The sequence below is a fragment of the Cyanistes caeruleus genome, chromosome 5 (assembly GCF_971803275.1).
Source record: "Cyanistes caeruleus chromosome 5, bCyaCae1.hap1.1, whole genome shotgun sequence".
Taxonomy (NCBI): domain Eukaryota; kingdom Metazoa; phylum Chordata; class Aves; order Passeriformes; family Paridae; genus Cyanistes; species Cyanistes caeruleus.
In genome coordinates this window covers 11015415-11042638 of record NC_141705.1, presented here as the reverse complement: position 1 = coordinate 11042638, position 27224 = coordinate 11015415, and the positions used below count along the sequence as shown (strand labels likewise).

The window sequence follows — 27224 nt, the reverse complement described above, 5'->3', positions numbered from 1 at the left end:
CACTATGCATTGAAAGGGCTAGTTAATGTTTCCTACCTTAGATGGTCTCCTTTTGCTAATGCTGATTTATTTAGATGTGTCTTTCCAACAGTTTTCTTTCTTCTGTGTTGAAGGGAGGAAAGTGGCGTAGAGAGCAGCTTCTGAGGAAGGCAGCACTGACACTTGGATCCTTCTGCTGCTCTGACAGCCTTCCCGAGGCTGCCCATGCACAGGGAGCCCTTCACTCGTACAGACACAGCTGCCTTTATTGCATGTTTCACTATTAATGCCTATATTAATAAGCTGCTCAAGCACCTTTCACACATCAGTAGGTCCTGTTGTTAATGAAACAGCGGGATTACAGACATTGCAGAATGAACCATTCTCCCACACTGCAGGCAGAAATTTGTACTCCCTGCTGTAAAGAATTAGTATCGTCTCTCGGCTGTACTGAGACTCTTGCAAAGGGAAAGGCAATCGATTTACAAAGTAGATATGGCTGCAAACAAAACCAGCTCAACCCTAGGGCAAAGCAAAAAACAATCTACGAAAAATAAGATTCATGCGTTAATTAATAAGTCACTGAGGTATAAGTGACATTTAATTGACATATAAATTACTGACATTTCTAGGCTCATTCCTAGTGCCTACTGCATTTGCTCCCTTACTTCAAAATAACATATGGTTATGATTAATAGATTTTAAAAACATATATTGATTATGTTTTTCTAGACATTTACACATATATGTAAACTAGTAAAATGCTAACCCTTTCTGCCCCCACATAAACTGAGTGCCATGCTGCCCTGTTAAGATGTCACATACTAAAAACATAAAGATGCTTCCAACTGCTGTGATTTTCAACAGCACCTGTAAGGCACATTTACACTAGTCATGTAGCTGTGAATCATGGGACAGTTGTAGATAAAATCAAGTGCTGAAAATATCCCTGAGGGGTATTTTGGCCACTGATGGGATGCAGTTGCCTACCCAAGCAAATGTGACCCCCTCACCACCTATACTGTGTTTGCCATTAAAACATCCCAAGAATGATATCTTTGGCTATGGAGGCTTCCTCTAACAATGTAGGAAACCACCAGCTGAAAGAGCAGATGAAGAGAACCCCTCACCTCAAAGTAACATCTCACTATGGGCTGTCAGTGTTAAATAACTCACAGAAAGAAATCACACCAGTGTAGGGTACACCAGGAAAGTGCTTTCTTTAGAACTGGTGGAAGGGATTACTATCCCTGCACAAGACTGTGGTGAGGCATTGTCTGGAGTACAATGTTCATCCATGCTGGGAGAAGGTGGCTCCAAGTTAGGAACCCACAGTGGGAAAGTCCACCAGCATCACCAGAAAAGCCTGGAGCTGACTTTACAAGCAGAGGAGAATTGGGTTCACTCAGTTTTGCAAAATAAAAGCTGAGAGGGACTAAAACTACTCTCTATAAATCCTCCATAGAGCTCAGCAATTAAAGGGGACAACATTTAATAAAAGCTAAAAATCAATCTTATCCAAAGCATTTTTAACTATTTTAATGCAGACCACTTTAAAATAGAGGCTGGAATTGAGATGATGTTTCTAAGCATCAGATGTTAAGGAAACCCAGACATGCCTCCCAGAAGAGGACAAGGAGGAGTCACTGGCTGTCACACAACTTTGTCAGGCACCTCAACAGCTTTCCAAACCTTTTACACAACCTGCTGTGTGGGAAGGACCAGGAGAGAGACAACACATCTCTGCCTCCTCCAGCAAAACGTAGCTAAAAGACTGATTAAAAATGAGGAAAGAAATGGAAAGTATTTTCTTGAGTGAAAGGGCTTTACAGCAGACTCTGAATTACTGTAAGAAATATAGTATATTTTTTAAAAAAGAGACAATGACATGTTTTTTAGGACATTAACATTAGAACAAGTTGAAATTTTAACTAATAAATTACTGCTTCTAGTAGAAAAGAAAAGTGCTTTTAGTGCTAAGTGCAGAGAAATAGATTGCAACACGACAAAAGGGAAATGGCTGGTCATAAAAATCAATGGCTTGTTATTTTAAAATGTGTGTTATTGCATGATCATAACTATTGCAGGACTGGCAGCAGAAATACAGCATAAGCACTGAAGTAAACCCTTTCTCTCCCTAGAGGTTTTCAGGCACAGTGTATTTTAAGTCAAATTACAAAAGTAAACTCCAGCAACCTCTTGCTCCTCGCTTAAGCTGGCAGGTTTATCAATATATATGGTCAGGGACAATACAACACAACTTCTATGGGAGGACTGACTTGCATTTAAGAGTGTTCTGTATGCATCACAAACAGAGCAAATCTTGCCCATAAATGCAGTGGTGGATTGGGTTTAAATAAAAAAAAAAAAAACAAACCCAAAACCACAAGAAACAGCAAAATCATTGCTTTTAAAAGTAATAAAATTCATCATCTCTATAAATGACCTGCTCAGGCCCTTTTATAGCTTTTCCAGTACAAGTTCCCTGGGAGAGTTGGTGCAAGACAAGGTGGACTGAAGGGGAAGAAAGAAACTAGAAAGGAATTACAAACAAGGATGTCTTATGTTAAAGCCCATTTACTACTGCATGGAATGAATCTGGCCCTCAGAAAATGGGCTGAGAGAATAATTTAGGTAACTAAATCATCACTGTATTTGGCTGACAACCTACAAAAACAGCCACATTTTTTTAACTTATCAGTAATGCACACTAGTTGACTCTCCCTTCCTTTCTGCTGAATAAACACTTACAATGAACAAGTGTTGGAAAGGGAGACAAGATTATAAAATCTGGACACAGAATAGTTGTGGAAGCAGCTGTCCTCCTGACATTATCACAGAAATGAGAGATGGAAAAAAATCCTATTAGGTCATACAGTCCCTCCCTTTGTCATCGCAGGACGTTCCATAACAGATTTTCCAGTGCCTTGTCCAATCTTGTTGTAAGACTTTTTAAGTGATAGTTTCCAGCAGCTCCCTTGGGAGAGTATTCCTCTGCCTAATAAGTATTGCTGTCAAGATTCCCCCCCACTTTAGGAGCAATTTCCCCTATTTCTGTTTCTCCAGACAATATTCAAGATGGTAAAAAGAAATACTGATTTGAAAAATGTGTCAGTATTCCAGACAATTCCACAAATAATATGTCCTACAACAAAAGAACAGGCACTGACTACCCTGCATTTTTTCTGTCCTCCTGACCAGGAGATGCACAAACATCAATTAGCCTGCTACTGACAAACAGACATCGAGCTCGATACCAAAAGCAGAGAGGGAGTGAAGTCAGCCCAGTTCCAAGCCTTTTGAACAAGCCCATCTGCTGCACACAAACAACAAATGCCTTAACCACGTTAGCTGCAGACACGGCCTCTGCATCCTTTCAGATCTGTCTGCTCAGACCACGGCTTTTTGTTTGGCTTCTGACTGAAACGAGGTGTGTGCATTCCCTCCTCACCCAGCTGCTCTCCACGGTCCACACCAAAACTCAGTGGCTGTTTTAAGTGATCCCTTACAGAGTTACAAAGACTGGAAATCCAGGCTGACCACCATGGAAGAAGGCTCACAGTGTGAGTCACCTTTTGTAAGCAGGGAATGTAAAGAAAGCTCCTGAGATATGTCACAGAGAAACAGAGGGGATGAGAGCAGATATCTTGGGAGACGCCGTGAGGAACAGGACCTACTGTGACAGCAGAGGGCTAGGACATGTGACATGCACTCATGTTCAAGCTTCATTAGCTTCATTGCTGCATACAAACCAACAAACTGTTCTGTACAATTCTACAGAAAAAAAGTTTACAGATCATAAAATTTCCAGGTTGTTCCAACAAGTGTCCAGACACTAAATGTCATTGTAACTGTTCAAATCCATTTCCTGCTCCATCCTAACTTCAACTTATGTTTCCTGTTTCACAGTGATGCTATCTGTGCTTTTACAGATGGTGAAAGTCCTGTCTCCTCACCTGTTTTTTTTTAAAAGGTTTCTGAATCTTACATCAGTATTTTTTCCACAGTTAAATGCCACAGGCCGATGGAAGTAGCTCCCAGCCTGAACCAGTACCAAAGCAAGATGAGAATCAGTGCTACAGAGCTGTCCTTAGAGCAGCACTGGGGAATGGAGGGGAGAGGGACACACACTGACCAAAACCATCATATGGAATCTGTCATGGTAGAATTTCTACAATAACTTTCCCCAAATTTGTTACTGGCCCATCAACAATAAAAACAAGGAACTGTCTCCCTATTCAGTACACTCTCACCAAGCAGTCAGAAGAATCAGCTACAGTCACATCTGCTCCCAGGTGCCACAAATCACACTTGGTCCTGTTAGTATGTCTAAATGTTAAATTATGCTACTAAAAATCTTTAAGACTTTTTTTTTTTCCTTTTTATTACCCATAGAGACAGTAAGAACACAGTTCTTAATCACATCACACCACATGCTATTGTTTAACCATACTGCAGGTAAAATATTACCACATAAAAAGAGTATTCTTGCACATATTTCAAGGCAAGCACTTGGACAGGAAAACAAAATCTTGTGAAGCCAAGAGTCAGTACAGAAACTGGAGTTTCTGTTCTTCTTCAGCTCAATATTAATCACTCCTTGTAAACTGCTCTGAGGAAGTGCACTCCCAATTTGCCACATTTAACTCTTCTCTCTGTATTCACCTCTCTTAATCACCTTCACCTTCAAATTTCATCCCCTTTTACTCCCTTTCATTCAGTGTCAATGGCTGACACCTCTGAAAACATATAACAGCTTTCACTGGTCACCTTTTACGTTTTTGAAGGTTTTAAGATATTTTCTTTTGTTTTGCCTCTTCCACTTGAGACAACCGTGTGCAAAAAAGTGAGAAAGTTGTCTTTTTTACTCATTCAAATTCCCTTTTAGAAATCTCTCTTCAGAGAGCTCTGTAAAAACATTTGTTAATGGAAAAGTCTCTCGTGCCTACGTTAACACCATATCATCCTCCAATACAGATTCCCATCTGGTATGGATACTTGCTCATCAGTTCCTAACAAGTTATAATTGTCCACCACTTGGATAGTTAAGTCTTTGTGTAACATCAAGCAGCTCTTTCTCTGGTGGAAGCCCTTTGGGACCTCTCTCCAGGCTTTCTTAGCTAAAGAAAAGAGTGAACTGACAACTCTTCCTACTCCTGTACTGCTTGGACTTCACAGAGAAAAGTAGAAAGAAAATGCAGATAATCGATGACACTGACAGGGTAACAATACACTTAGATCCAAGGATTAATTTTATTCACATCAAAGGGATGTATTCATTTTGTGACACCGGGTCAGTTACATGGAAATTTTTGCATAATGCATAAACATACACCTACACTAAACAACCTCCTTCCTCTTACAGCAAGTACAAAAAAATCTCTGTCACAGTTCATTTCTGGGTGCAAAAACACAGTTCAAATAATTCATTTTACTTTTCAACAGCTTCATCCTCTCTTAGGGGAACATAAAAGAGAATCAAAAAGCAGAAATTAGAAATTAATTTAGTGCAAGTTTTAAAATGTGCCTGATAATACATTCATTTATTACTTCTGCTGCCTGAACATTCCCCAGTACCATAAATACCCATTTAGGGAGTTTGGTGTGCCAAATCATTAATAGAAGAGATAAAAAACCCGATTACAGAAAAAGTTCCTGGTATTTAATAAAAAGTAACAGTAAGCTGTTGCATTAACACTCATTTGTGAGCACAGGACTAAACCCAAAAGAGCTACTCTTTTTGTAGACTTTGAGATGTGCTTGAACAACAGGTTCTCCTTACCTCGAGCACTCTTCCTGTGATGTACTTTTCACAGTTGTCACACCTGATCCCAAACTTGGCGTGATAGTCCGTTTCGCAGTACGGAACCCCATCCCTAGGGAAGAACAACAGGCTGTACAGATGTGGCTTTAAGTAAGCTTGCAGTTTACTGGGAGATTATGCATACTAAATTTGTCACTGTTTCAACACTTCATAGGGTATTTATGGGCCTTCCTGCCTCCCAAGTATCTCGTTTTTATTAATATTGCAAAAAGCTGAATAGCGGTGAACAACTATTTTTGTCCACTTTTCTCCTTTGTTGCTAAACTCAGTTGTCAGCCTTGAAACAACACTCAGTCTCTGAGACCCTCACACCACCTGTCTAATTATGTTACCTACTAACCTCTTTCACATGTTTCCCCCTCTGTGGAAAAGATAGTTATTTCTACATATTACTCTTCCCCTCTTATCTAATTCATCCAGCTGATGTATCCAATATATTTATTACCTAATCCTTTAGCTGAGACTGCAGAGAGTAATTTCTCAAATATCTTGTCTGCAAACCAAGTTTTGATAAACATTAAATCTACTGGCACTCTTGACTGGACTTGCTTAAAGACAGTCATGGACCAAACATCTTGGGAATGTGCTCCACAGAAGCCAGCAGTGACTACAAGAATTCAGCCTGAGCAGCGGTGTGTTCATGCATGATGTGATCAGCCACTCCTCCACCACCAGTGCATTAAGATACAATTTACAGATATGAAGAAAAAAACCCAGAGTCTCAGCTTTTATTTTAATGCATCAAGACCAGAACATTTGGACTATTTCCCTGACAAGAACCTGTTAATTTTGCATTTTACAACTTTATTAAGTTGTACACGTAGACCATTAAACTGATGAATAAAAACAAATTGCTCTAAGAAGAAACGAGAATCTTCCCATGTTTCAAAGTTCAGGTTAAGCAAAGTTGGGTATGTTATATCTTATAATATCTATATGTTATATTATCTTATATATATATTTATTTATCTTATATATATCTTATAATGTTATAAGTTCAAACATAGTTAAATATATTTCATTTGTTATACTAAAACAGCCTGTGATCAGACAGATTTGTTAGCAGAGGCATAATTTTATCAGACATTTCCCTGGAGAAACATAGAAATTAATTTTATAGCATGGAAGTCGGATTTATTAGAGATTAACCTATAAGTTTATCACAATAATTCATTGAATTAAAAACAGGATATTTCTTTTCTTTAGTTATTTTGTTTGGCATTTAGCCTTTTTAAAAAGAAGACTTTGTAATAATTATATCTTTACGATTTATGGGAGGGTTACATTTAATAACAATAAAAAAAAAGGACTGCACTGAAATACAGCAGACTAGAACAACATTGATACAATGTAAAACCTTATTAAAGAACATACTTTTAATGAATATTGTTCTCCAGTGAGAGCCGTGAAATTAAATGTTGTACTTGCATTAATCAAAATCCAAAAAACTGTTGAAAGTCAGTGTGACATGGACTCTGAAACTGCATCATCTCTGGGCACTGGTGAGTGAGTTACTTTGCTGCTTAAGAAAATTTCAATGTAACACACTTCTCTGAAGCAGAAATTAATCCCAGGTGCCTTGGCCAGTGAAAGGCCTGCATGTCACTGGCCTGATGAAAGTGCTGACATGGGACGTGGTCTGTGTGCATACTTTGTGCTGTCACCACATGCAGTCCAAATCTGACACCACAAGGGTCTGGAGCAGCATGAAAACATGGTGTGTACATCCTTAATGAACTGCTGGCTAACATTTCTTCTTATGTAATATATACAGAAAGAACAGTACCTGCTTGTTTATATTACAGCATCACAGAGAGCAAAACCATAGATAACTAAGGGCATACATTTGGGTCTTGGAAACATGTTCCACCTGCTGCCTCTCTGTAGCATAACTGCTTTGTCAAGTCCCATTCCAGGTAAATGGAAAATGTGACTTTAACCTTCCTCCGTTTCATTTATTTTAATACAATTTAGATAATAATTTAGACAATAATCTCTAATATATTATATATCTCTGAACATATATATATAATAAAGGGTATGCAATGATAAATTAATTATTTAGTGTTAAAAGAATACTGAAAAGAAGTGAAAATACTCCTCTACTTACTTGCTGATGTACTCTGCATTCAGTAGCTTGCCACATGTATTGCACTTAAAACACCCCAAATGCCAGTGTTTGTCCAAGGCAACCAAGGACTGACCATTTTTTATTTCTGAACCACAACCCCCACAGTCTGCAAGAGAAAAACCCAAATTAGTGAATCATATTCTTTAGGTGGTCGTGCAGCAGTACCAGGATCCATCAGTGCCCCAGTAACAGCTCAGGAGGGCTCTGAAACTCACTCCACCTCTCACTGATGGATGGCAAATGTTGCAGCCCTTAGAAAGCTCTGACATTGCTACAAGGCATGCATCATTCAAAGAAAAAACCTGATGACTTCAGTTTCCTACTGAAATTTTATTCATTTATACTGTGTTTAAAAAATACGAAGTTTTGCTGATTAATTTTTCAAGCATCAAAATAAGACAAAAGATAATAAAAGAAATAAAAAAGACAAAGAGTAAAATTAATAACTGATTCTTCATATTAGCCTTTGCCTTTGGATCTGCATGCTCTACTTATTTCAAAATTCTTTCTGCAACCATGAAAAAACTCCAAGCTGAAATTCCGGTACGAAATTTCCTGTAACCAGTAAAAACACTCTGATACTTATGAGTTATTAGTGATATTTCAATATGTGAAAGTAATGGCTGTCTATGTATTTATTCTCTATAACAATTCACTTACATAAAGCCCCATGGGTGCTAACAAATAATACATGTAAAACATGCAATAACTGGGTAACAGAGGTTAGTTTGTGCTGGTTAAACAGGCTGTAGGTGAGCTAGCTATACTCCCCAGAAGGAGTAGCTGAGAACAAGACTGGTTGGGGGCTTGGTTGCCTTATTTTTTAACAATGGAAGATTTTGACTCAGCTAGTAAAAGCCAAATCTACACTTGGTTTCCACATGAACAGTGCACCAGAGTGCCCTCTTTGGAGATGTTATGTAGCCATGGGATTTGGATCTGGTTCTCTATATCCCAAATGAGCTCTCCAGTACAATACAAGGTCCACCTCTCACTCTACAGATTTCCTGTCTACGTAGGTTTTCTTACTGAATGTTTTAACAGTCAGAATATTCAGGAAAAAAAGGGATAAGTGCCAGTGATAAAATGATTCTAATGCCAGTATCTCAGTAACCCTTCTAACCCTCCATCAAATATCTTCCATCTCATGTGGAAAAATCAATAGTACTTTTAGGAATTCTTCGGGTATATCAACAATTTTCTAGAGAAAAGACAAAACTTGAAAGACACTTAATCATTCAGAAATGCCAGGAGAGGAAAACCACAAAACAGTGTCTTGCATGGGAGAGAAAGCTATGCAAAAACATTAGAATGATTTATCTAGTTATTAAGAAAGAACTCTCAACCTAGGATCTCATTAAAACATTCAAACAGTCCTTTTAACAACTTTCTGATTTAAGACTGTATTTAGTTGGTTACCTGACCCTAATGAGTGTAAGTGAAATTGTAAATGTTTCACTCCTGAGCACACGATGATAAAGCATAGTTTATATTTTCCTTTAGTGGATTTGGAATGTATTGAGGGAGCAATAATGTGTCTCTTTAATGTTACCCTCCAGAGCACCAATACATGGAAACAAGCCTAGCACAAAAGCATGTGCACTACAGATCAGAACACTTGAGTTTTGCTAATAAAAAAGAACATTTGGGTGTGTGCCTGGTTTTAGTCCCTGCAGTATTCTACAGTATCTATTGTTTAACTGCAATCAGAAATTTGTTTGTGATCTCCCCTGTACTGGGGATTCATCTGGAAATCTAATTTATTCTGACTGCTTGAGGGTTTATTTCACAAACTGAATACAACATCATGTGCTCAGATGTCATTCACCTTTCATCTGGTTTAAGCTTGGGTGGGCAGAAATGCAGCATTTTGTGAGCTTTTTTTTTATTCCCGCTTGCTGTTTTCTCTGCAAAGTGCCAGATAATTACAAACAAATATTTTGGTTGCTATGCCAACAGTGCCTACTGATGCAGTGTCCTTGTCTTCCCATCCTGGATGCAGCATCCTTTGGTGACTCAACTAATTTCAAGCAATAACTCTGCAGAACACATCAATTTGCTGCTACATGTTGATATTCCTCCTTGAGTACTCTCTCAAAATCAACACTGTCACAAGAGGTTTTCAGAGTTATTGTTTTATGAAACAAAACAAAACAGAGAGGTAGGCACTTAAAAAATTCAAGGACTCAGGCAGAAAGCAAGTATTTTACATTCTTCATTTTCTTCCAAATGGAATGCATGAAGGAGGTTAGAAGCAAAAGGGGAGGATGAGAAGAGAAGGACTTGTCAGAGGGGTCAGTGATGTTGGGAGCTCACTGAGTCCCCAGGAGATGTTCTGAAAGCACTGCTGAGGTAAATAGGCTGCTGAACAGCACACCTGGTACACATCAGACAGCTCTGAGACAGGAACAAACCCAGTGTAACAATGGGTCAATGTACTACTCATTCCTTGAAAAAATTTGCCTGAAGTCATATGTTTTTGTGCACTCCTAACAAGAGCTGATTGTTTAAAGCATTAAGGTCTTTCCCAAGAAAGCTGTTAGGAGATACACCATTCACTGCTCTATGTAATTTGGGGAAAAGTTAAAACTTTTATTTTCCAAGGTCAGGTTTTGCCACAAAGATGTGCTCCCAGTGCTGTTTCCCTCTGAGGCAGGCAGTTTGCTGAGGTTTGCAGGTAGCTTTGCTCTGGGGAGGCTCAGTGCAGTGACCCAAGAGAGCTGGGGAAGTGCAATGACAGGAAAAACTCTCCATGGTGTGTGTGTGTGCACAGAGAAAGGGAATGTAAATACATTAAAGGATTCTGTATCACAGATAATCAAATGAACTTGATCTGTCAGTACTCAACCAGGCAAATAACGTCTATTATAGTAAAATGTATTTTCACAAGGAGACAGCAAAGATATCCAAGGAGGATCCATCTGTGGAATAAATGAAAGAGAAAGCACCTAACAGAGAGGGGCAACCTATCCCCAAAAGAGAATGGCATTAGCAAGAAGAATCAGTAGAGCATCTCACAGAGCATTCACACAGCAGCTTTTGATGATGAACTGTAGAAAGGAGATGGTGAAAACTTCTGTGAAGAAATGCAGGGTGAAAAAGAAAACAGAATTAAAAAAAGGAGATACTTCTCCCAGAAGTGGTCCAGATTTCTTAGACAGGAAGATGAGCAATCCTTGGGGCTCTTCCTCAGCCATGCTGAATCCAGCTTGACATAACAGTCATTAAAAATTTTTCTGTCTTTGCTGTTTAATTGAATTGCTGCTGCTGTTTAATTACATAAAGGTAGTGGTGGACTCTTAAAGCATGGCAGCACTTCATGAACAAAACAGCAGTGGGATGGAGTTCAGAGCAACACCACCACTCTATGATCTACAGCAGAAATGTTGGTGTGAAAGGACCACATTTCCTTTCCATAGTGTTTGTATCTTCTGACAGTGTACAATAACCTGAGGTCAAGGTGAATGTCCCCAGTGACATTCCATACATTGAAACCCTTGCTGTGTAGTATTTAGCCATGCAGTCCTGCCACTGATATTTTCTGAAGCAATACAGGAACACTTACAAATCATTAAATCTTGCATTGGATTTTATCTCAGCTGAACTTGGACTAAATCATCAGAAATATTAACATCTATATTATGTTTTTCTCCAAACAATTTGATTTTGTTCATTTTAACCACATTTTTGAGAGGTTCAATGTATTGTTAATCCTATAATGGCACAATCTGTGTTTCTTTTTAATATCAGACTTTCTTGAAAAACCACCCTATACTTTTTCATGTGGCTACCTCATACTTTATGACACCTCTTATACAGCAGAGTAGTATAAGTTCCAGCTGTACATACTGGTATGAAATTCTGTCCTTTAAACCTGTGCAGACTAAGAAGTACTGACTGAAAAGAGCAGAAATCTGTACTTACTTCGCAGGTTCTGTACTGGGAAGGAGCCAGTGCTGCTGGAAGGGGGCAGAGAACATTTCTGGCAGATGCATTCCTTCCCATTAAAAGTTACCCGGTCCCCTGCAGGGAAAGGCAACCTGCAACAGCAGAAAGAAAAGCAAACTGGTTACAGTCTCATGCCTTTATCGAAATGAAATATCTTTCCATAAAGGAACTGATTATACTCTGGCTTCTTTTTCTCTGCTTGTCCAGTTCTCATTCAGTTTTCCAGCCACTTAGAGGCCTAAGTATCAAAGGGACATGTCAACAGACAGCTTCAAATGCAGATGGTTACAGCTTCTTAGGAAAAAAAATAATATCTAAAGATACAAAAACACAGTGAGCACTCAAGTCTGAGTTGTTGTGTATCTAAGAAATGTAAGATCAGCCAGGGTTCATCACTAGCAGGATCAGTTACAGAATGAAAATAAAATTGGCATTACAGGGAGTTAAGTAGAGGCAAATGCAGCTGCTTTTATGTTGTTAAATAGCTGCACAAGAATTATGACTTTTATGCATTAAAAACCAGCAGTTCCCCTCACAACTTTTACCACATCAAAGTCCTTCTCTCAATCTATGTGCTCAGAAGGCAAATGTTCATGAACTCTCAAAGGGAAAAACTTATCCCACTTATAAAAACCCACAGGGTCTACATTACTTGTTTTCCCTACTCAATAACAGCTCTCCTTACACTTCATTAAATAATCTCTTTTTATCAACGTCCTTAAAACAAAAGCTCTCTGCTGTGCATTTCCTTATCTGAACACAGAAACCACTGAGCCTTTTTTCTCTGAGGGAACCAGATGGACAAATCATTTCACGTGCAGTGAAGGATGGTGAGGATTTAGAAACACGCTTCACTCCACCCAAAGCTCGAGTCCAACTAATTCTCTATCCAAGATATCAAAATATGGCTTAAGTGGGGCAAAAACATAACACACACCTTCTGCCTCATGCTGAAGTCCATCTGACCAGATTATTTCATTAACATTTCATTAAAGCTCTACATGGCATTCCCACACAAATGCTATCTAATTCATACCAACTGTCAGGTTGTTGTCACCAAAAAAAGCTACATAGACACCCTGTGCTAAACTTAAAAAATATTTTGCTCCCTTAACTGCCCAAGAGACGCTTAGTCTACATTTGAATCACATTTAAAATAAATTTTTTATTAATTAGAAAAAGAACAAAAGCAACGCTGTCCTTTGTTTCTATATAATGTAACTAAAATATATTTGAAACCAGCTAAATAAGTGTTCAGCACTGCCATTCATTTTGGACCACTGGTGATAATTTAAAAAATCATGAGCACACATGGAATGTAACTATTATGATCTTTTTTGATATCTGATAATGAATTCTGCTTCTCACTTTTTTTTTTTTTTTTCCTCTTTCTCAAGTTTTTATAGTGCAGAAGCTTCCTACCTGGTCTTTTACCTAAAGTTACAATACAAAAAAATAATTCATGGAAATAGCCTTTAATATTGCCTTACTGTCTGACCCAACTAAATGATCTGTGTGTGACTCTGGTACAACGAGGTCCAACACCACGTTAGTACAGATCCAGGAGGCCGAGATGTCCATCTGTGTCAAAGAGGATTTTGTACCATGGATTTTACTCAATAACCTAACCAGGAGACAACACTGTCTTTCTTGTGCCAGACAGGAATGCAGGATGGAGCTGCACTCCAGTGAGCAAACCTGTCCTGTCTTGCAGCAATGCAGCAGCAGCAACCTTCTGTGTTACATATATTCAAAAATCTCACAACGCTATCTTTTTAGGTCATAACTGTTGTCTGCAACAGATTTGGATGCTTTTTAAAGTCAAAGATACTTCTAAGACATGAAATAATAGAATTTTTATGAACTCACAGAAGAGTTGAGGTTGGAGAGGTCATTTGGACCAACCCAAAGTTTATTCAAATGAACACATATTTATTTTAATAAAAATTGGTAAACATGATACATTTCTACATAGATAATATGAATTCATGACTAATTACCAAAAACTGTCTCAAAAATGGAGTGATAGAACTAAAATGCTGTTCTAGTTTTCTACTGCAAATGTGAAAGAAACCATTTAATCATGCCTTCATTTTAACAACGTATTACAAAATCAACTATAACTTAGCCCTACTAATTGACCTGGAAATACACAAGCCAAGGGATTTCAACCATTCCAGAAGTGAGACAAGAACTTGTCTCCTGCATGTTTTCAGGAAGACATCTCATCTTGATTTACAGATGAACACAGACTTATTATAACCACTGGTGATCTGCTCCAAATTAAACCTCCACAAAGCCAGCACCTGCTCCACCGCCACCCTCTCTGCCACACAACTACTCTGGCATCTTTCACTCCAATGCACAGTAGCATGCCCTGGGCAGTACCTTCTGCTGTGTTTTGTCACAGTCTCTATGGGAACCAAGGCTGGGTTCAGCTCATGACCCAGCTGGGCTCTCATGAGATGTCTCAGTAAAACAGCAGGCTTTGCACCATTAATAATCCTGGGAATGGTGATGGGCTGGAGCTCTGAGCAGTTCACTGCTCTAAAGAATGGCTGTGACTACTGAACAAGCTTGTGCAATACATAAGGAGCAGTAGGGAGAGGTAATGTAAATATATCTTCCTGACTCAGGGATCTACCTAATAAAGATCCAGCTGAACTTCCAAATGAACACAGAAGCCCATCTCAAACAGATGCACCAGGCAGCAGCTAAAGTAGAAGCAGTGACCACCCACTTCAAATTGGCTCATCTCATCACTGTCTAAGCAATCAGAAAATCTAAAAGGAAAGAAGTTAAAACTGGAAGAGAAGAATGGGATTATTGACCTGCCATGGCACAAAGACATAACCAGGCAGATGACACCCCCAAACATGCCAAAGCTCACAGGCACCACAGCAAGTCACAGAGCCTCCTCAGAGGGGAAGGCACACAGGGGATTTCCTAGCCTATAAAAATACTGTACCTGGTTTATTTTCTTAAAGTTCAGTAATCACCATGCCTTTCCATTCCAATGGGAGAGATCAACAATTTTGGTTGGTTCCTTATTGTACTCCAAACAACATGCAAGACATTTTGCTCTAAAACAATCCCAGAGAAATATTCCTTGGAGCTGTCCATCCCATGGTACAGACAGACAGACGTCTCCTCCCCTCACAGGTCTTCTAAACCCATAAATAAGTCTCAAAGTTTGTTTCACTGTCTTGTTCACTGGGAACTCATACCAAACACATTTGTCAGCTTTCCTGTACCAGCTGACCTCTCCCTTTCACAAGCAGCTCTGCTCAAGCATTTCAGTGCCAGTATGAGTGAAGGCACAACAGAAGGTGGTAACAGTCAATTAACAAGGTTTCAGTTTCTGAGCTCTGTAAGTTGTGAACAGGACTATAGATAGAATTTTAGGCTAAGAGCAGCATATTTGTCTTCAAATACAATGATATCTCACCACCAGTCACCCACTGAACACTGCTAGGTATTGCAAAAACCAGGACAGGGTTTTAATTAGCTACTTATCCTTTAATAAATATTCAGTGAGATTTTCGCAGTTGGATAATCTATTTTTAAATGAGAATTAAGAGCATTTTTAAAGCAGCTCTCTCAAATGACTTGTAGAATTTTAACACACCTATGATTCATTTCCCAACAAATTTTGTTTTATCCACCTGCCTACAATATTTGCAAACCCAGAAAAAAATCTGGAGGTGACCAACGAAACTACACTGTAAAACATCAAATCACCTGTAACTGTGTGCTGATACCAAAAGGTCAGGTCATGGTCTCATCTTTCTCTGCACCACACCTCAATCTATGCAGCTGTGGGCAAGTCATTCAAGCTTTCTTGGAGGGACAAAAAAAAATATTTTTTTTTTAGAGCAGAGGGATGGCCATCTTTAAATGGCAATTCTCTAAATTGCTGATCTGACTCTGTGGCTGAACAGTCAACTAAATTTGATACATGAAAATTAACAGAAGACTGTGGTCAGGTTGAGGAGAGAGTGAAGCTATTCATTTCAGTAGCTGGCTGCAGTTACACCTGGTCAGGTCTAATGTCACACTGCAACCTAAGGGCCAGCAGGATCAAATTCTGCTCTAACTTGTACCTGGAACAATCACATACCTCGAGGTGCTCCACAGGGATGAATCCCCATGGATTAAAATGGTGATACAAAGTGGACACTGAATGCTATCTACCATCTACACATATTTCAGCAAGGGAAAATGCTAAATCCTGCAAGCAGTGAGGAACAACCCCATGCACCAGTGCAACACAGGGGTTAATCAGCTGGAAAGCAGAAGAAGATGTGGGAGTCCCAGTGGACACCATGCTGGACATGAGTCAGCAGCGTGTCCCCACGACAACTGACCAGCCACATCTTGGTAGGCATTAGTGTTGCCAGCAGATCCAGGGATCTGATCTTCCCTGCCTTCATCATTTAAGAGACTGCAGCAGCACCATCTTGGGGTCCTCAGGACAAGATTTACTGGAGGGAGATGAGGGAAGGTGGCCAGGTCCAGAGCTGCAGTACAGAACACACAGGCAGGCAGGGGCTGCAGGAGATGTACCTGCATCTCCTCAGGGGAGATCCTATTGCTGTCTAGAGCTACCTGATGACAGTACACAAAACTGGAGCCATGCTCTTCTCACATGTAAAGAGTGAAAGGACAAGAAGCCAGACATAAGCTGGAACACGGGAAATGTCAACTCAATATAAGGAAAAAAAAAATACCATGAGCTTGTTCAATGCTGGAACACACTGTTCAGCTTCATCCTTTGAAATATGTTAAAGGAATGCCATCAGCTGTCTACTCAAACTGGACCTGCTTTGAGCCAGGGGCTGGACCACAGGACCACCACAGATCCCTTCCATCTTACATTATTCAAGGGCTATAGGGATAGCCATACAGAATCAAAGAACCCTAGAATCACTAAGGTTGTAAAAGACCTCCAAGACCATCAGTTCCAATCTTTGACCAAACACCACCATGCTCATGTCATCACACAGTGCAACGTCTACTGATTTTGTGAACACTGCCAAGGATGGTGACCCCATCACCTCCCTGGGCACCCTGTTCCAATGCTAAACCCCTTTTTCAGCAAAAAAACTTTTCCTAATTTCCAATCTGAGCCTCCTTTGGCACAGCATAAAGACACTTCCCCTTGTCCTATCGCTGGCTGCCTGGGAGAAGAAACCCCCAAATCACAACAACCTCCTTTCAGGCAGTTGTAGAGAGCAGTAAGTACCCCCTGAGCCTCCTTTTCTCCAGATAAACAACTCCAGTACCCTCAGCTGCTCCTCACAGGACTTGGGCTCCAGATTCTTCTCCTAAAGAGCAGCAGACCTAAATCTGAAGCAGCCCCTTGTTCCCCATCCCTTTGTTCAAGAAGAGCTACATATTGATAAATTCATCTGGTTTAGAATCAAAATGCCAAGAACACTCAGGCTGATTTCAAAATCAGGCTCAACACCCCAGGTTTCTACAATACCTAGCAGTATTCAGTGGGTGACTGGTGGTGAGATGAAGAACACCATTTCATGAGATGCCTTAAGAAGCACCTTAAGTGGGAACCAAACCCTTTCCAAATTTAGCAGGAGTAAAAAAAATTAAGCAAATAAAAAGCTTTAGCATATTCAAGAAGTCTGTCATGATTGCTATGTTTAAGAAGAAACTGAATTTGAATTTCTAATTTTCATTATTAACCTAATTTCATAAGACATACATACACAAAAGATCTCCATTCTTTCTAGAAGCAGCAGTGTTATATATATATGTAGGACTATCTTCTGTTGAAAAAAAGAAAAGGATTTTAGCTTTCTGATATTTTATATTGAATCACCTGGCTAATGTGAATTACCTTCTTGACAGTAGTAAAAGTACAAATGGGTTGAAAGAGGTTTTATAGCTGGGTTTGGCACATGACCCTTTGAAGAATATGTATCTGTCTCTTTCCTCTCCACTCACTATTCAGCTCTACATGGCACATACTCAGCTTTTGTCAAGATTCTGTTTTAAAAGAAAACTTCCTAAGCTCAGAAAAATGAAATATAAAAATTTTGTACAGCAAACACAAACCTGTTTCCTTATTAATCCGGGATATATGTGCTAATCTATCCTCCATCCATGGGTCAAGTTGTCCTCTCTTTATCATTTACACATCAAAATTATTTTCCAACTTTTAAGTACAAGAATACTGAAACTAAAGGGGTAACTATTACATGTACTCCTCCAATTGGGTACATAAACACCAATCCCCCCAACTTTACTAATTACAATAATACCCATAAAGCCAAATCCCAGTTCTGTGATATCTAGAGAACACACAGCCCATCAGTAACAGAAATCATACTCTAGGTACCACATTAGATGGACCACACATCTTACATAAGCTTACTAAATCTGTATGACTTATTAACACACTAAGACATCTCCTGAAAATTCCAATTCAGAGTATTATCAGAGGTATGACAACCCATTTCTTTTTGAAAGACTCAATGTCCTGCCCTCTCCCATCCTACCTAAGATTGTCCTATGACAGCCATGTAAGAAGTGTGTGCACAATTTTAATAAAACTAAGCTTCTATTGCTACAGCCAGTCTCAATTTTCTCCCTCTTTCTATTTCACTTTTACAAACAAATTAAGCTTTTGAAGGAAATGTCTTTGGCAGCCCTCTGGAGGACACAGCTCCTTCCAATTAATGAAGCTGTAAGAAGATTGTTCAGCCACTTCCTGGGAATTCAGAGTAAGCATTTAATCTGGAACAGTTTTCAATCTATGTTGTTATTCTTTCACTCATTCCTAGTTTTAGGCATTATCATCACAAAACACAACAGCAGAAAAAAGGTTTCACTAAGCTATGAACAGCACTAGAAGAAGAAGGGATTAAGCCCTCAATCTTTACTCCAGCAGAGCAAACACACAGTCAAAACCTGATTTTTTTTAAGAGCCACTTGGTTAACATAAGATAGAAACAATCAAATAGGATGGCACAATATATTGTACTTTTACCAGTTTTTTTCTCTAAATACTAATTTTTATTTTTTTTTTTCAGAGTTTAGCTTGTGGCAGCCCTGAGCAGTAGTATCTGACTCCAGAGATGAGCTGGATTTCTCTGACACTCCAGCTTTTTCCCAGAGGAGGGTAGCAGGTTCCAAATGCAGCACAGAGGGTACAGGAATACAGCTCCCTGTAACACTGGGCTGTGTGGCATCAACAGTAGTAATATCAGGAGACAACTGGGCTTGGACTGCTTTTTCCCACTGCTCTCACTAGCTTGATTTTCTCACTGATGCTACCATACACTTCCCACATGTTTCTATTCAAATCTTATATTCTCTGAAAGTAAGGGGGGAAAAAAGTAGTTGCTACTGACACTGGCTTACTACTCAATGTAGAAACAGTTTAGAAGTGTTACTTCAGCAGCTACAGAAACAGGGGGTGCAGAAGTGCTCATTTACAAGAATTCACTGATCCTACAGCATTCTGGAGAAATGTGTCATGAGAGCAAAATGCCTTCTGCTGCCAGTGTTTTCATCCTGGCTTGGTTTCCATGAGAGCAGGATCAGCCCCACTGGCAGGCAGTCACCACCTCTCAAATTCACACCATTCTGGAGGTTAGATTTCTAACACAGCACCCACATTGAAGTCTGGCTCTGAAAGGTAATGCCAAATGCAGTTTGTAGTTTGGCATCCACCAGCTACTACTGACAGTGTGCTTTGGCCCAGTATTTAAGGTTTCCACCCAGCTGTAAAAAATGAGGGCACAAACGGTTCTCCTGACTCTTCCCACCAAGGGAAGTGTCTATGTAGAGAGCTTTACACCTTTCTCCCCCTTTATTATTACTGTTTTTTCAACTCACAGACAAGTTCCTTCTTTTGCTTTAAACACTGTCTTTACAGTCTACCAACCTTATTTTTAGTGAGGATATCAGTCAATAAAATAAATGCTGATGATGTTTAGATAGGACACTCTTCCCCATAAAAAACACAGGTAATGTCTGGCTTGCAATGACAAGGGTAATTGAAGCTGATTTAAAGCATATAAACACATGACAGGATTCTTCTGCTGCTATGCACCACAAATCAGTGTTACAACCCCCCTGGGAGACACTAATTGAATCCTGCCAGTCAGCAGGGCATCAGTTGGCTCTGATGAAGACAATATGAATTTGTGTATCCTCCCAAGAAAAGCAACAGAACTGTCTCTCTCTTTAACAACTAGAAACAGTGAAATAGCATTTAATGCAACTATTTAGTTATACAGAAGGTTAGGGAACATCTCTGATTTTCCTTTTTATATGATATTTTATTTTATCTTATCAGGAACTTCATTTTTAAAAGCTTTATCACATCTTCATCACAATATTTGTATTGTGATATTTGTAGCATGAATAATTTCACAGCGCTGCAATTTAATCCACCTGAAGTTAAATTGTCAGATACTTAATAATAAATATTTTAGTCACAAGGAAAATCATTCCAAATTTCCAGGGGGACAAAACAAACTGCATCAACAAGCTCCAAGCTATCAGCTGAAGGACTGACTAAACACAGCAGGAGCTGGTATATCCAGTGGCCTGAAACCCAAGGTAGGCAGTTGCACAGTTACTGCGACACACAGTTAAATAAATTTCCTCTAAGCTCTAGTGATGTGAGTGAGGACACAAGCATGTTTAGCCAGAAAAACAGATTCAACCAGTTCAGTTTTTTGATTTCTCTTAAATGAAGAAATACCTCTCTTTACAGAAGGTACTAGTGCTGAGAATAAAGGTACCAAAAATTTGCTCTGCTCGTCTCTAGAAGAGCTGTAATACTGCCAGGCCAATAGCATGTGCAGCCAGCAGTTAACTCAGGGGAAACACTTTCTGAGTATTTCTGAGTAATTTTCCTTACTATAAAAAGAAAAAAATAAAATACAGAAAAGATTTTAGAATTTTTTTCTTATCTTTACTCTTCACATTTGTTTTTAAGTAACCAAAAGGACTGCCTACTAAACAGAGGAAAACTTAGAATTTAATATTATAAAGGCTTGTCCATTTCAAAGTTTCCCCACTATCACAGCTATTATTATTATTATTATTATTATTATTATTATTATTATTATTATTATTATTATTTGCACAGTTGCTTTATTTAATTGAGATTCTGTCACAAGGCATGGCTGTTCTGGAATTTGAAGTCCTGCTCCTGCATCAGCACAGGGGGATTTCTGAGCTCAGCAGCTCCATGGGCAGGGCAGGCTGGGCTGGCAGACAGCCACAGCGACATGGACATGCTGGTTTGGGACTGCAGAGTCACCTGCACGAGGCAGCAGCACACAGAGCATCTAAACCAGTGCCTCCTTGGCCTTTGAAACCCTTTCAAAGGGGGTTGCTTTTCTTGTATCCCTAAAAGCTCAAGTTTAGCCAGAGAAACTATGGCAGCATTTCCATTTGCTCCAAACTGCCACAACTGTGTTTTTTCTGAAGGTTCAGTGCACTTCAAGCTTCTTCATGAAGTCTTCAATAGATATGTTTGTGTTATTTCTACACAAGAGAATTAAGATGCTGGCCAAAATGACATCAGTCCCTTGTATTGCTGAGTTTGGGACCCATGTGGGAAATGATCCCACTGAACTACACTGGGCTTTAGCAGCAGCCTGCTGAGGACTCAGCCACTGGCACTGCAATCCTTTGTAACTCCAGGCCAACAAATGACTTAAACAGCAAACACCAGAGAAATGAAGCAACACGTGGGGCAAAACATCTTACAACGAGGACAGTGGCAGTTTCTGGAGTACTTTGAGAACCTCACACAGAAGATAATATAAAAAAGAAAAACACATTTGGAAAAAAGGGAGGTACTCAAAATCACAGATTTTTTTTTTCTCTTCACTTCTACAATTTTTTGAGGAGTAACAGAAAACCTTATCTCTAGGCTAAAGGTTTGAATGTCTGGCATTCAGGGCATTCTGGCATCAGAAACACAATTTCATGTAGAAAACCTACCTGCAGACAGCACACACAAAACAGTCTGGGTGATAGGTTTTGCCCAGTGCTGAGACCACTTCTCCCTCAATGAATTCCTCACAGCTGAAGCATCGTGTGCCATAGAGTCTCTGGTAGTCCAAAGTACAGATGTAGTCTCCCTGTCTCACAAAAAATCCTCCTTGAGCCAGGTCACATCCACAAGCTGCAGAAAGAGAAAAGGCAGACTCAGAAGGCAAGAAACAAACGCTCTAAGATTAGAGTGATTTTGCACCTATGATCTGAAGGGTTCCTAGTGGAGTATTTAAGCACTTCAATGTATGGGCTTACGATCACAGAGCAGATGTGCATCTGAAAGACACTACTCTTACAGTAAATTTCATCACTCATCTATTTTGGACACTAACAGCCTGGACTTATTTGAGGTAAAAATGTCCACCTCAGGGCAGCAGCTGTGAGTACAAAGTTGAAGTCTGTAGGAGTTGAGTTCAGGGTTACCATATACAACATTTACACATTTAACAGGTTAAAAGAAATGCATAAAGGATGTAAACCCTTAAAATCTAAAGCACCAGTGTAACAAAGAAACATCTCTGACAGATGACAAGTGTTTGACATTCCTCCTGGACACAAAAGGGGTTTAAGTACTGCAGTCTCTAAACATGGGGGCTGATGCTCATGGCAACTGCTGAAAGTTTTCACAAGTTAAATCAGTTTAAATCAGCCCTTGTGTTTACCTGATGAACATCACTCACCATGTATGAACTGGAGGCAGCTGCAGATTCATCTGCTGCTGGCAAAAGTAAGGTTTTAGTCCTAAATGTCAATTTCCATTTTTTAAACTAAACCTGTAGGAAAGGGTTAAAGTTGATGCACCAAAGGCTTGTGAGACTGTTCAAGGGTTTTCTTCACCACACCAGGGATGGAACTAGGCTGGAATTTTGAGAACATATAAGATGGGACAGGAGAGATACAACAGTCTGGTGAAGTCATACAGAAATAGCAGATATGTAGAACATAACCATCCATATTGACCAGGATCTTTGAAAACAGACTTGACTTGATTTAAAAGAGAACTGGACTTCAAAGTGGTGATTCTGCTGCTGTGTTGACTACTCCTTTACTCTAAGTCCCAGCACCACACTTGTTACTACGTACTTCTGCTCCTGTAGGAATGTGTTCCTGTCAGCAAATGGTGTTTACAGTCAAACGATGCTGAACCACACAGTGTCACTACTCACAGCCCACAGAAAAGGAGTGGGGAATGCTGCTTATTAAATTTGGGTTACATGTACAAAACATTGCAGAGTTGCTCAGTGCCTTGGTCCCAAAATAGCAGAAGTATCTGCACTTCTAAAATTCAAGATTGAGATATAGGTACCTGAGAGTCCACAGGCACTTTGGTTTCTAAAAGTAAAGCCTGGCAACTCACACCCAAGCCTGCTTACAGTGTGAGAATCAGTCATCTTGCACCTAAACTATAAGAAAAGAGTCCAACAGAGGTGCCCAAGGCACAAAGTAACACATACAGTGCAGAAACCACAAGAAAGCAGAAAATCATTCATTGAAAATTTCATCCAATCACCCCCCCCTCATTTTTTATAGCCTTTGTTAACTGTACCACAGAAGGTCTGTGCTCAAGGTCCTCTTTGAAACCTCAGGCTCATCCCTGTGAGGAATTTCAGTGCTCATCATTCTCCCTGGAGATGGCCCTGACTGTTAAGAGTCAGAAAACAACAACCATGCTAGAACTGTATTAGTGCATGGCCAAGAACAGAAGAACTATGGGTTCTAATCTTTCCTATAATTCAAAACAATTCAGACTATATTGCATGTGTCATGGACAACATGGATTAGATGATTTATATTTCTATACATTGTTCATGTTCTCTATCTCACAGGCTTAACACATTTGAATTCACATTTCTCTTTCTCACCCGTGCTCTCATTTTTACGAAGAACTGGCTTTTTGAACAGACTTTCCAAAAATCTGGCACACTTGCCAGATATCATGAGTTTCTTTCAGCCTGTGTCTTTCAGCTACCTACTGGTGTCACAGAAACAGAGCTCAGCTATGGATTTAAGATGATGTTGAGCAGCATGCTGAGCTGATACTTATGCCCTAGAGCAGTTCTAAACTGCATCATACAGTGTTTGAACTTGCAAAGCAGATCAGAAAAGAAGAAAGCTGAAAGCACATAACTGCATTTCTGAAAAGAGAAGGGAGGGGTTATGTCCCTACATATATTTCTTATGTTTTGCACAAGCAAATCTGTATCTGTTGCATAAACGGAAGTCCAGCAGACTCTGTCTCACTGCAGTTGAGAGCTCTGGTGCAAGGTTTGGGGCTCATGGGGTCAGCAACAGTCCTGCCACTGGCATTTGGCAGCACAACGTCTCACCCTGAGTGTCCTCTCTCTGTTCTGCCACTAAGGTTACAACTCCTATGAAGTTGTGTACAACTCCAAAGCAGTCTGCACTAATGCACTTAATCCTGGCTTCTCAGGAAACCCTGCGGTGACTCAAAACCTGCTCACTCAAAGAAAGAAAGAAAAACAAGTTATTTGAACTTGAAAATAAAAGTGAGTTCAGCATCCTCTCACCAGGCCCCTTTCTTCATCACCATGACTTCAGCCTCCCCATGTGCAAAGAGTGCATGAATGAACATCACTGCACCACCAGCTCTGCCCCACAGGACACAACTTGAGTCACAAACCCTTGCCTGATCCTTCACTCTCCAAACCATCTGATCCAATTTACCTGACACTCAGCTGACCAGAGAAGAACAAAGGGATTCCATTAAATACTGGCTAGGATATTAAAATAGTAATGGTTTAAAGCTGAAAAGAGCAGCTCTGAAAAGAGACCAATTGGCCTTCCAATTGGTGAGATGCTGTGTCCCTTGCTGTCTACTTATGTGGACAGAGACACTGCCCATCTGAAATGCTCCTGCAGAGACAAGAAACCAGGAAAGGAAAGCTGGAGGAAGTCTAGAGAGAATATCTGAAGGCAGTTACCAGATCTTACTCTCCTAGGACAGGAAATCAGCATTATATCACATGCACTCCCACCTAGCATTTGTCTTCCAAAAGGAGTATCTGGAGGAAGGGTTATTTATAACCTAGAAACAGTTTTCAACAGTTTCTGGAGTTCATCTTGGTGATAAAAGCAAAGCACTGCAAACACAGCAATTATATTCACAAAGAGACTAACACAAAGTAACTCATCTTCTTGTCTTGGTATTACCCTGCATATAAGGCAATGCCTTTTCCTGAACAGTTATAAGCTTCAGGAGGAATTTTTAAGTAGTGAATAAATGTTTGTCTCTTATTCTTACGATATTTAGTAGCAAGCCTGTACCTGCATGTGCTCTGGGACTTGAGAGGGAGAATACCAACACCATTTTTAGGGAGGGTATCTCAGATCAGCTTCTCTTACAGTTGGATAATTCCACTCTTCAGTTACCTGACACCAAAATATTTCATATTTAGATGTTAGGGGTTCCTCTACTGGTTTAGAAACAGACTACTTTTTTCCCCTAGCACGGTGTCTGTAACATCAACTGAAGCACTGGAATTTATGCAGTGTGTACTGGTAATGATTTCAAACTAAAATAGGTGCAATTATACAGGATAGATGGAAGTATTTTTATCAAGTGAGGCTGGTGAGACACTGGAATGGGTCATCCAGAGAGTTGGTAGTTGGTCCATCTCTAGAAACATTTAAAGTCAGGTTGGAAAGTGCCATGAGCAAACTGATTTAGTTGAAGATATTGCTACTCATTCCAGGGGAGTTTGGACTAGATGACCTTTAAATGTCCCTTCCATTATACTATGATTTTATAAAAATAAATAGCAGTAAATCAATTAATCAATGCACTTTAAGCATATTGCTATTCCACTACTGTATGCCATCAGTATTCCATTTGCAGCATACAAATATAAAATGCACCTATTTTCTGTGCTGGCAAATGAGCCTACTGAAAGTAGATTCATCTTTTGGCTGTGTGCTAGGCCTAAAAACCAGCTATGTCCTGAGCTGCTTGGGGGATGCTAGGCTTGCTGTGCTGCTGCACATCACAGCAGGCTGCAGCAGCAGCATGCACTGCAGGTCCTGTCATCCCAACAGTGCCCTGCTGCTGCCAACGAGCCAGACAATAAAGTGGTTTGCTTACATGAAACTGCACATATCAAGTCTATATTTTTCCCTCCCATTTTCAGCCTGATGTAAGTTAAATAAAATTTTTCTTCCTCAGCACTGTGGTTTTATGTCCATTTCTGGTGTTTTCCTCCATCCATGAGATGGATGCTGCTGGCTGAATACGATCCCAGGAATGACACATAGTGCACTGCTGATATTATTCTCTCCTGGCAGCTAAATTCTATGTCTTCATACACCATTGATGAAGTCTGGGATCTCATTCTCCAAAAGCCCATAATTATATGTGGAACATTTCTCCTGGCCACTATGCCTGTGAGATGGAATCACAACCACCTGGCAAACTTCCACCGCTACAGCTTTGACTTCAAACTGAACTGCAATTACTCTGAAGCAGTCTAAGCTCATTTCAGGCAGATGGCTGTGGCTGTGATACTCCTTCTTGCATGGTCTGGTGTGGTAAATCCAGATAAGCTTTTCACAAGGCTTTTGGGGAAGTCTTTCCCAACTCCAAGTTTGCTGGCCATGCAAATATAGGCATGGGAATATCTCTTAGTTAATTGACACCTGAACCTTCAGTCTATAGGTGAGACGCAGAAGAGAGAAGGAACATTGCAATGGGGCCTATAAACCATATCATTCCATCACTCATATCATCTGTCTTTCCAAACACATCTGTGAAATCAAGAATACTCAAGCCTGTCAGTCATTGTCAGTGTACTAGCAACAATATCTAAAATAACATCTATAATCTCAAGGATTTGAATGATACCTCATTTTGTTACTATCCAGGGCAAACAAAAGCAGCATGCAGTCCCAGAAAAGCCTTGGACACCTGCTGGAAAAGTCCAGCTTCCAACCAGGAAATGCAGGAAGGCAAATAGGTCTGATGGAAGAAAACCAGCAACTTTCAGGAGCAGAAAAGGAGCAGAGAACTGTGATCATATCCTGCAACACTTCACCAATAGAATATTATATTACATTCTATACAAGCTCCCAGGGTACACTGGCCATGATACCCATAAATTAATTTGTGGAGTAAACACTTCAGTGCAGGAAAACCCTTTGAGATTCAGAGCACCTTTATGAGATTGCCAAAATTAGAGTGCATCAATTGAAATACAGGAGAGTTTGGGAAGTTTGCTGAGCACTATGCACCTTGACTCCTATAATAAATGGGAACTACATATCGAGTAATTTTTTATTAGAAAGTACATT

At 39.8% G+C, this 27224-nt stretch overlaps 1 protein-coding gene across 13 annotated transcripts in view; it reads right to left on the bottom strand.

The window, feature by feature from the left end:
• ABLIM2 (actin binding LIM protein family member 2) overlaps positions 1–27224 on the bottom strand; it is a 130054-nt gene that overhangs the window by 60082 nt on the left and 42748 nt on the right. For all 13 annotated transcript variants that reach the window (XR_015287458.1, XR_015287459.1, XM_086891144.1 and 10 more), the window contains exons 3-6: positions 21870–22053; positions 11859–11974; positions 7914–8040; positions 5762–5855 (exon numbers count right to left, since the gene is read on the bottom strand). Coding sequence is in view for 11 of the 13 variants with exons in the window: in XM_086891144.1 (XP_086747270.1) it covers positions 5762–5855; positions 7914–8040; positions 11859–11974; positions 21870–22053 (521 nt within the window). In the remaining 2 variants the exon portion in view is untranslated. The remainder of the gene's footprint in view (positions 1–5761; positions 5856–7913; positions 8041–11858; positions 11975–21869; positions 22054–27224) is intronic.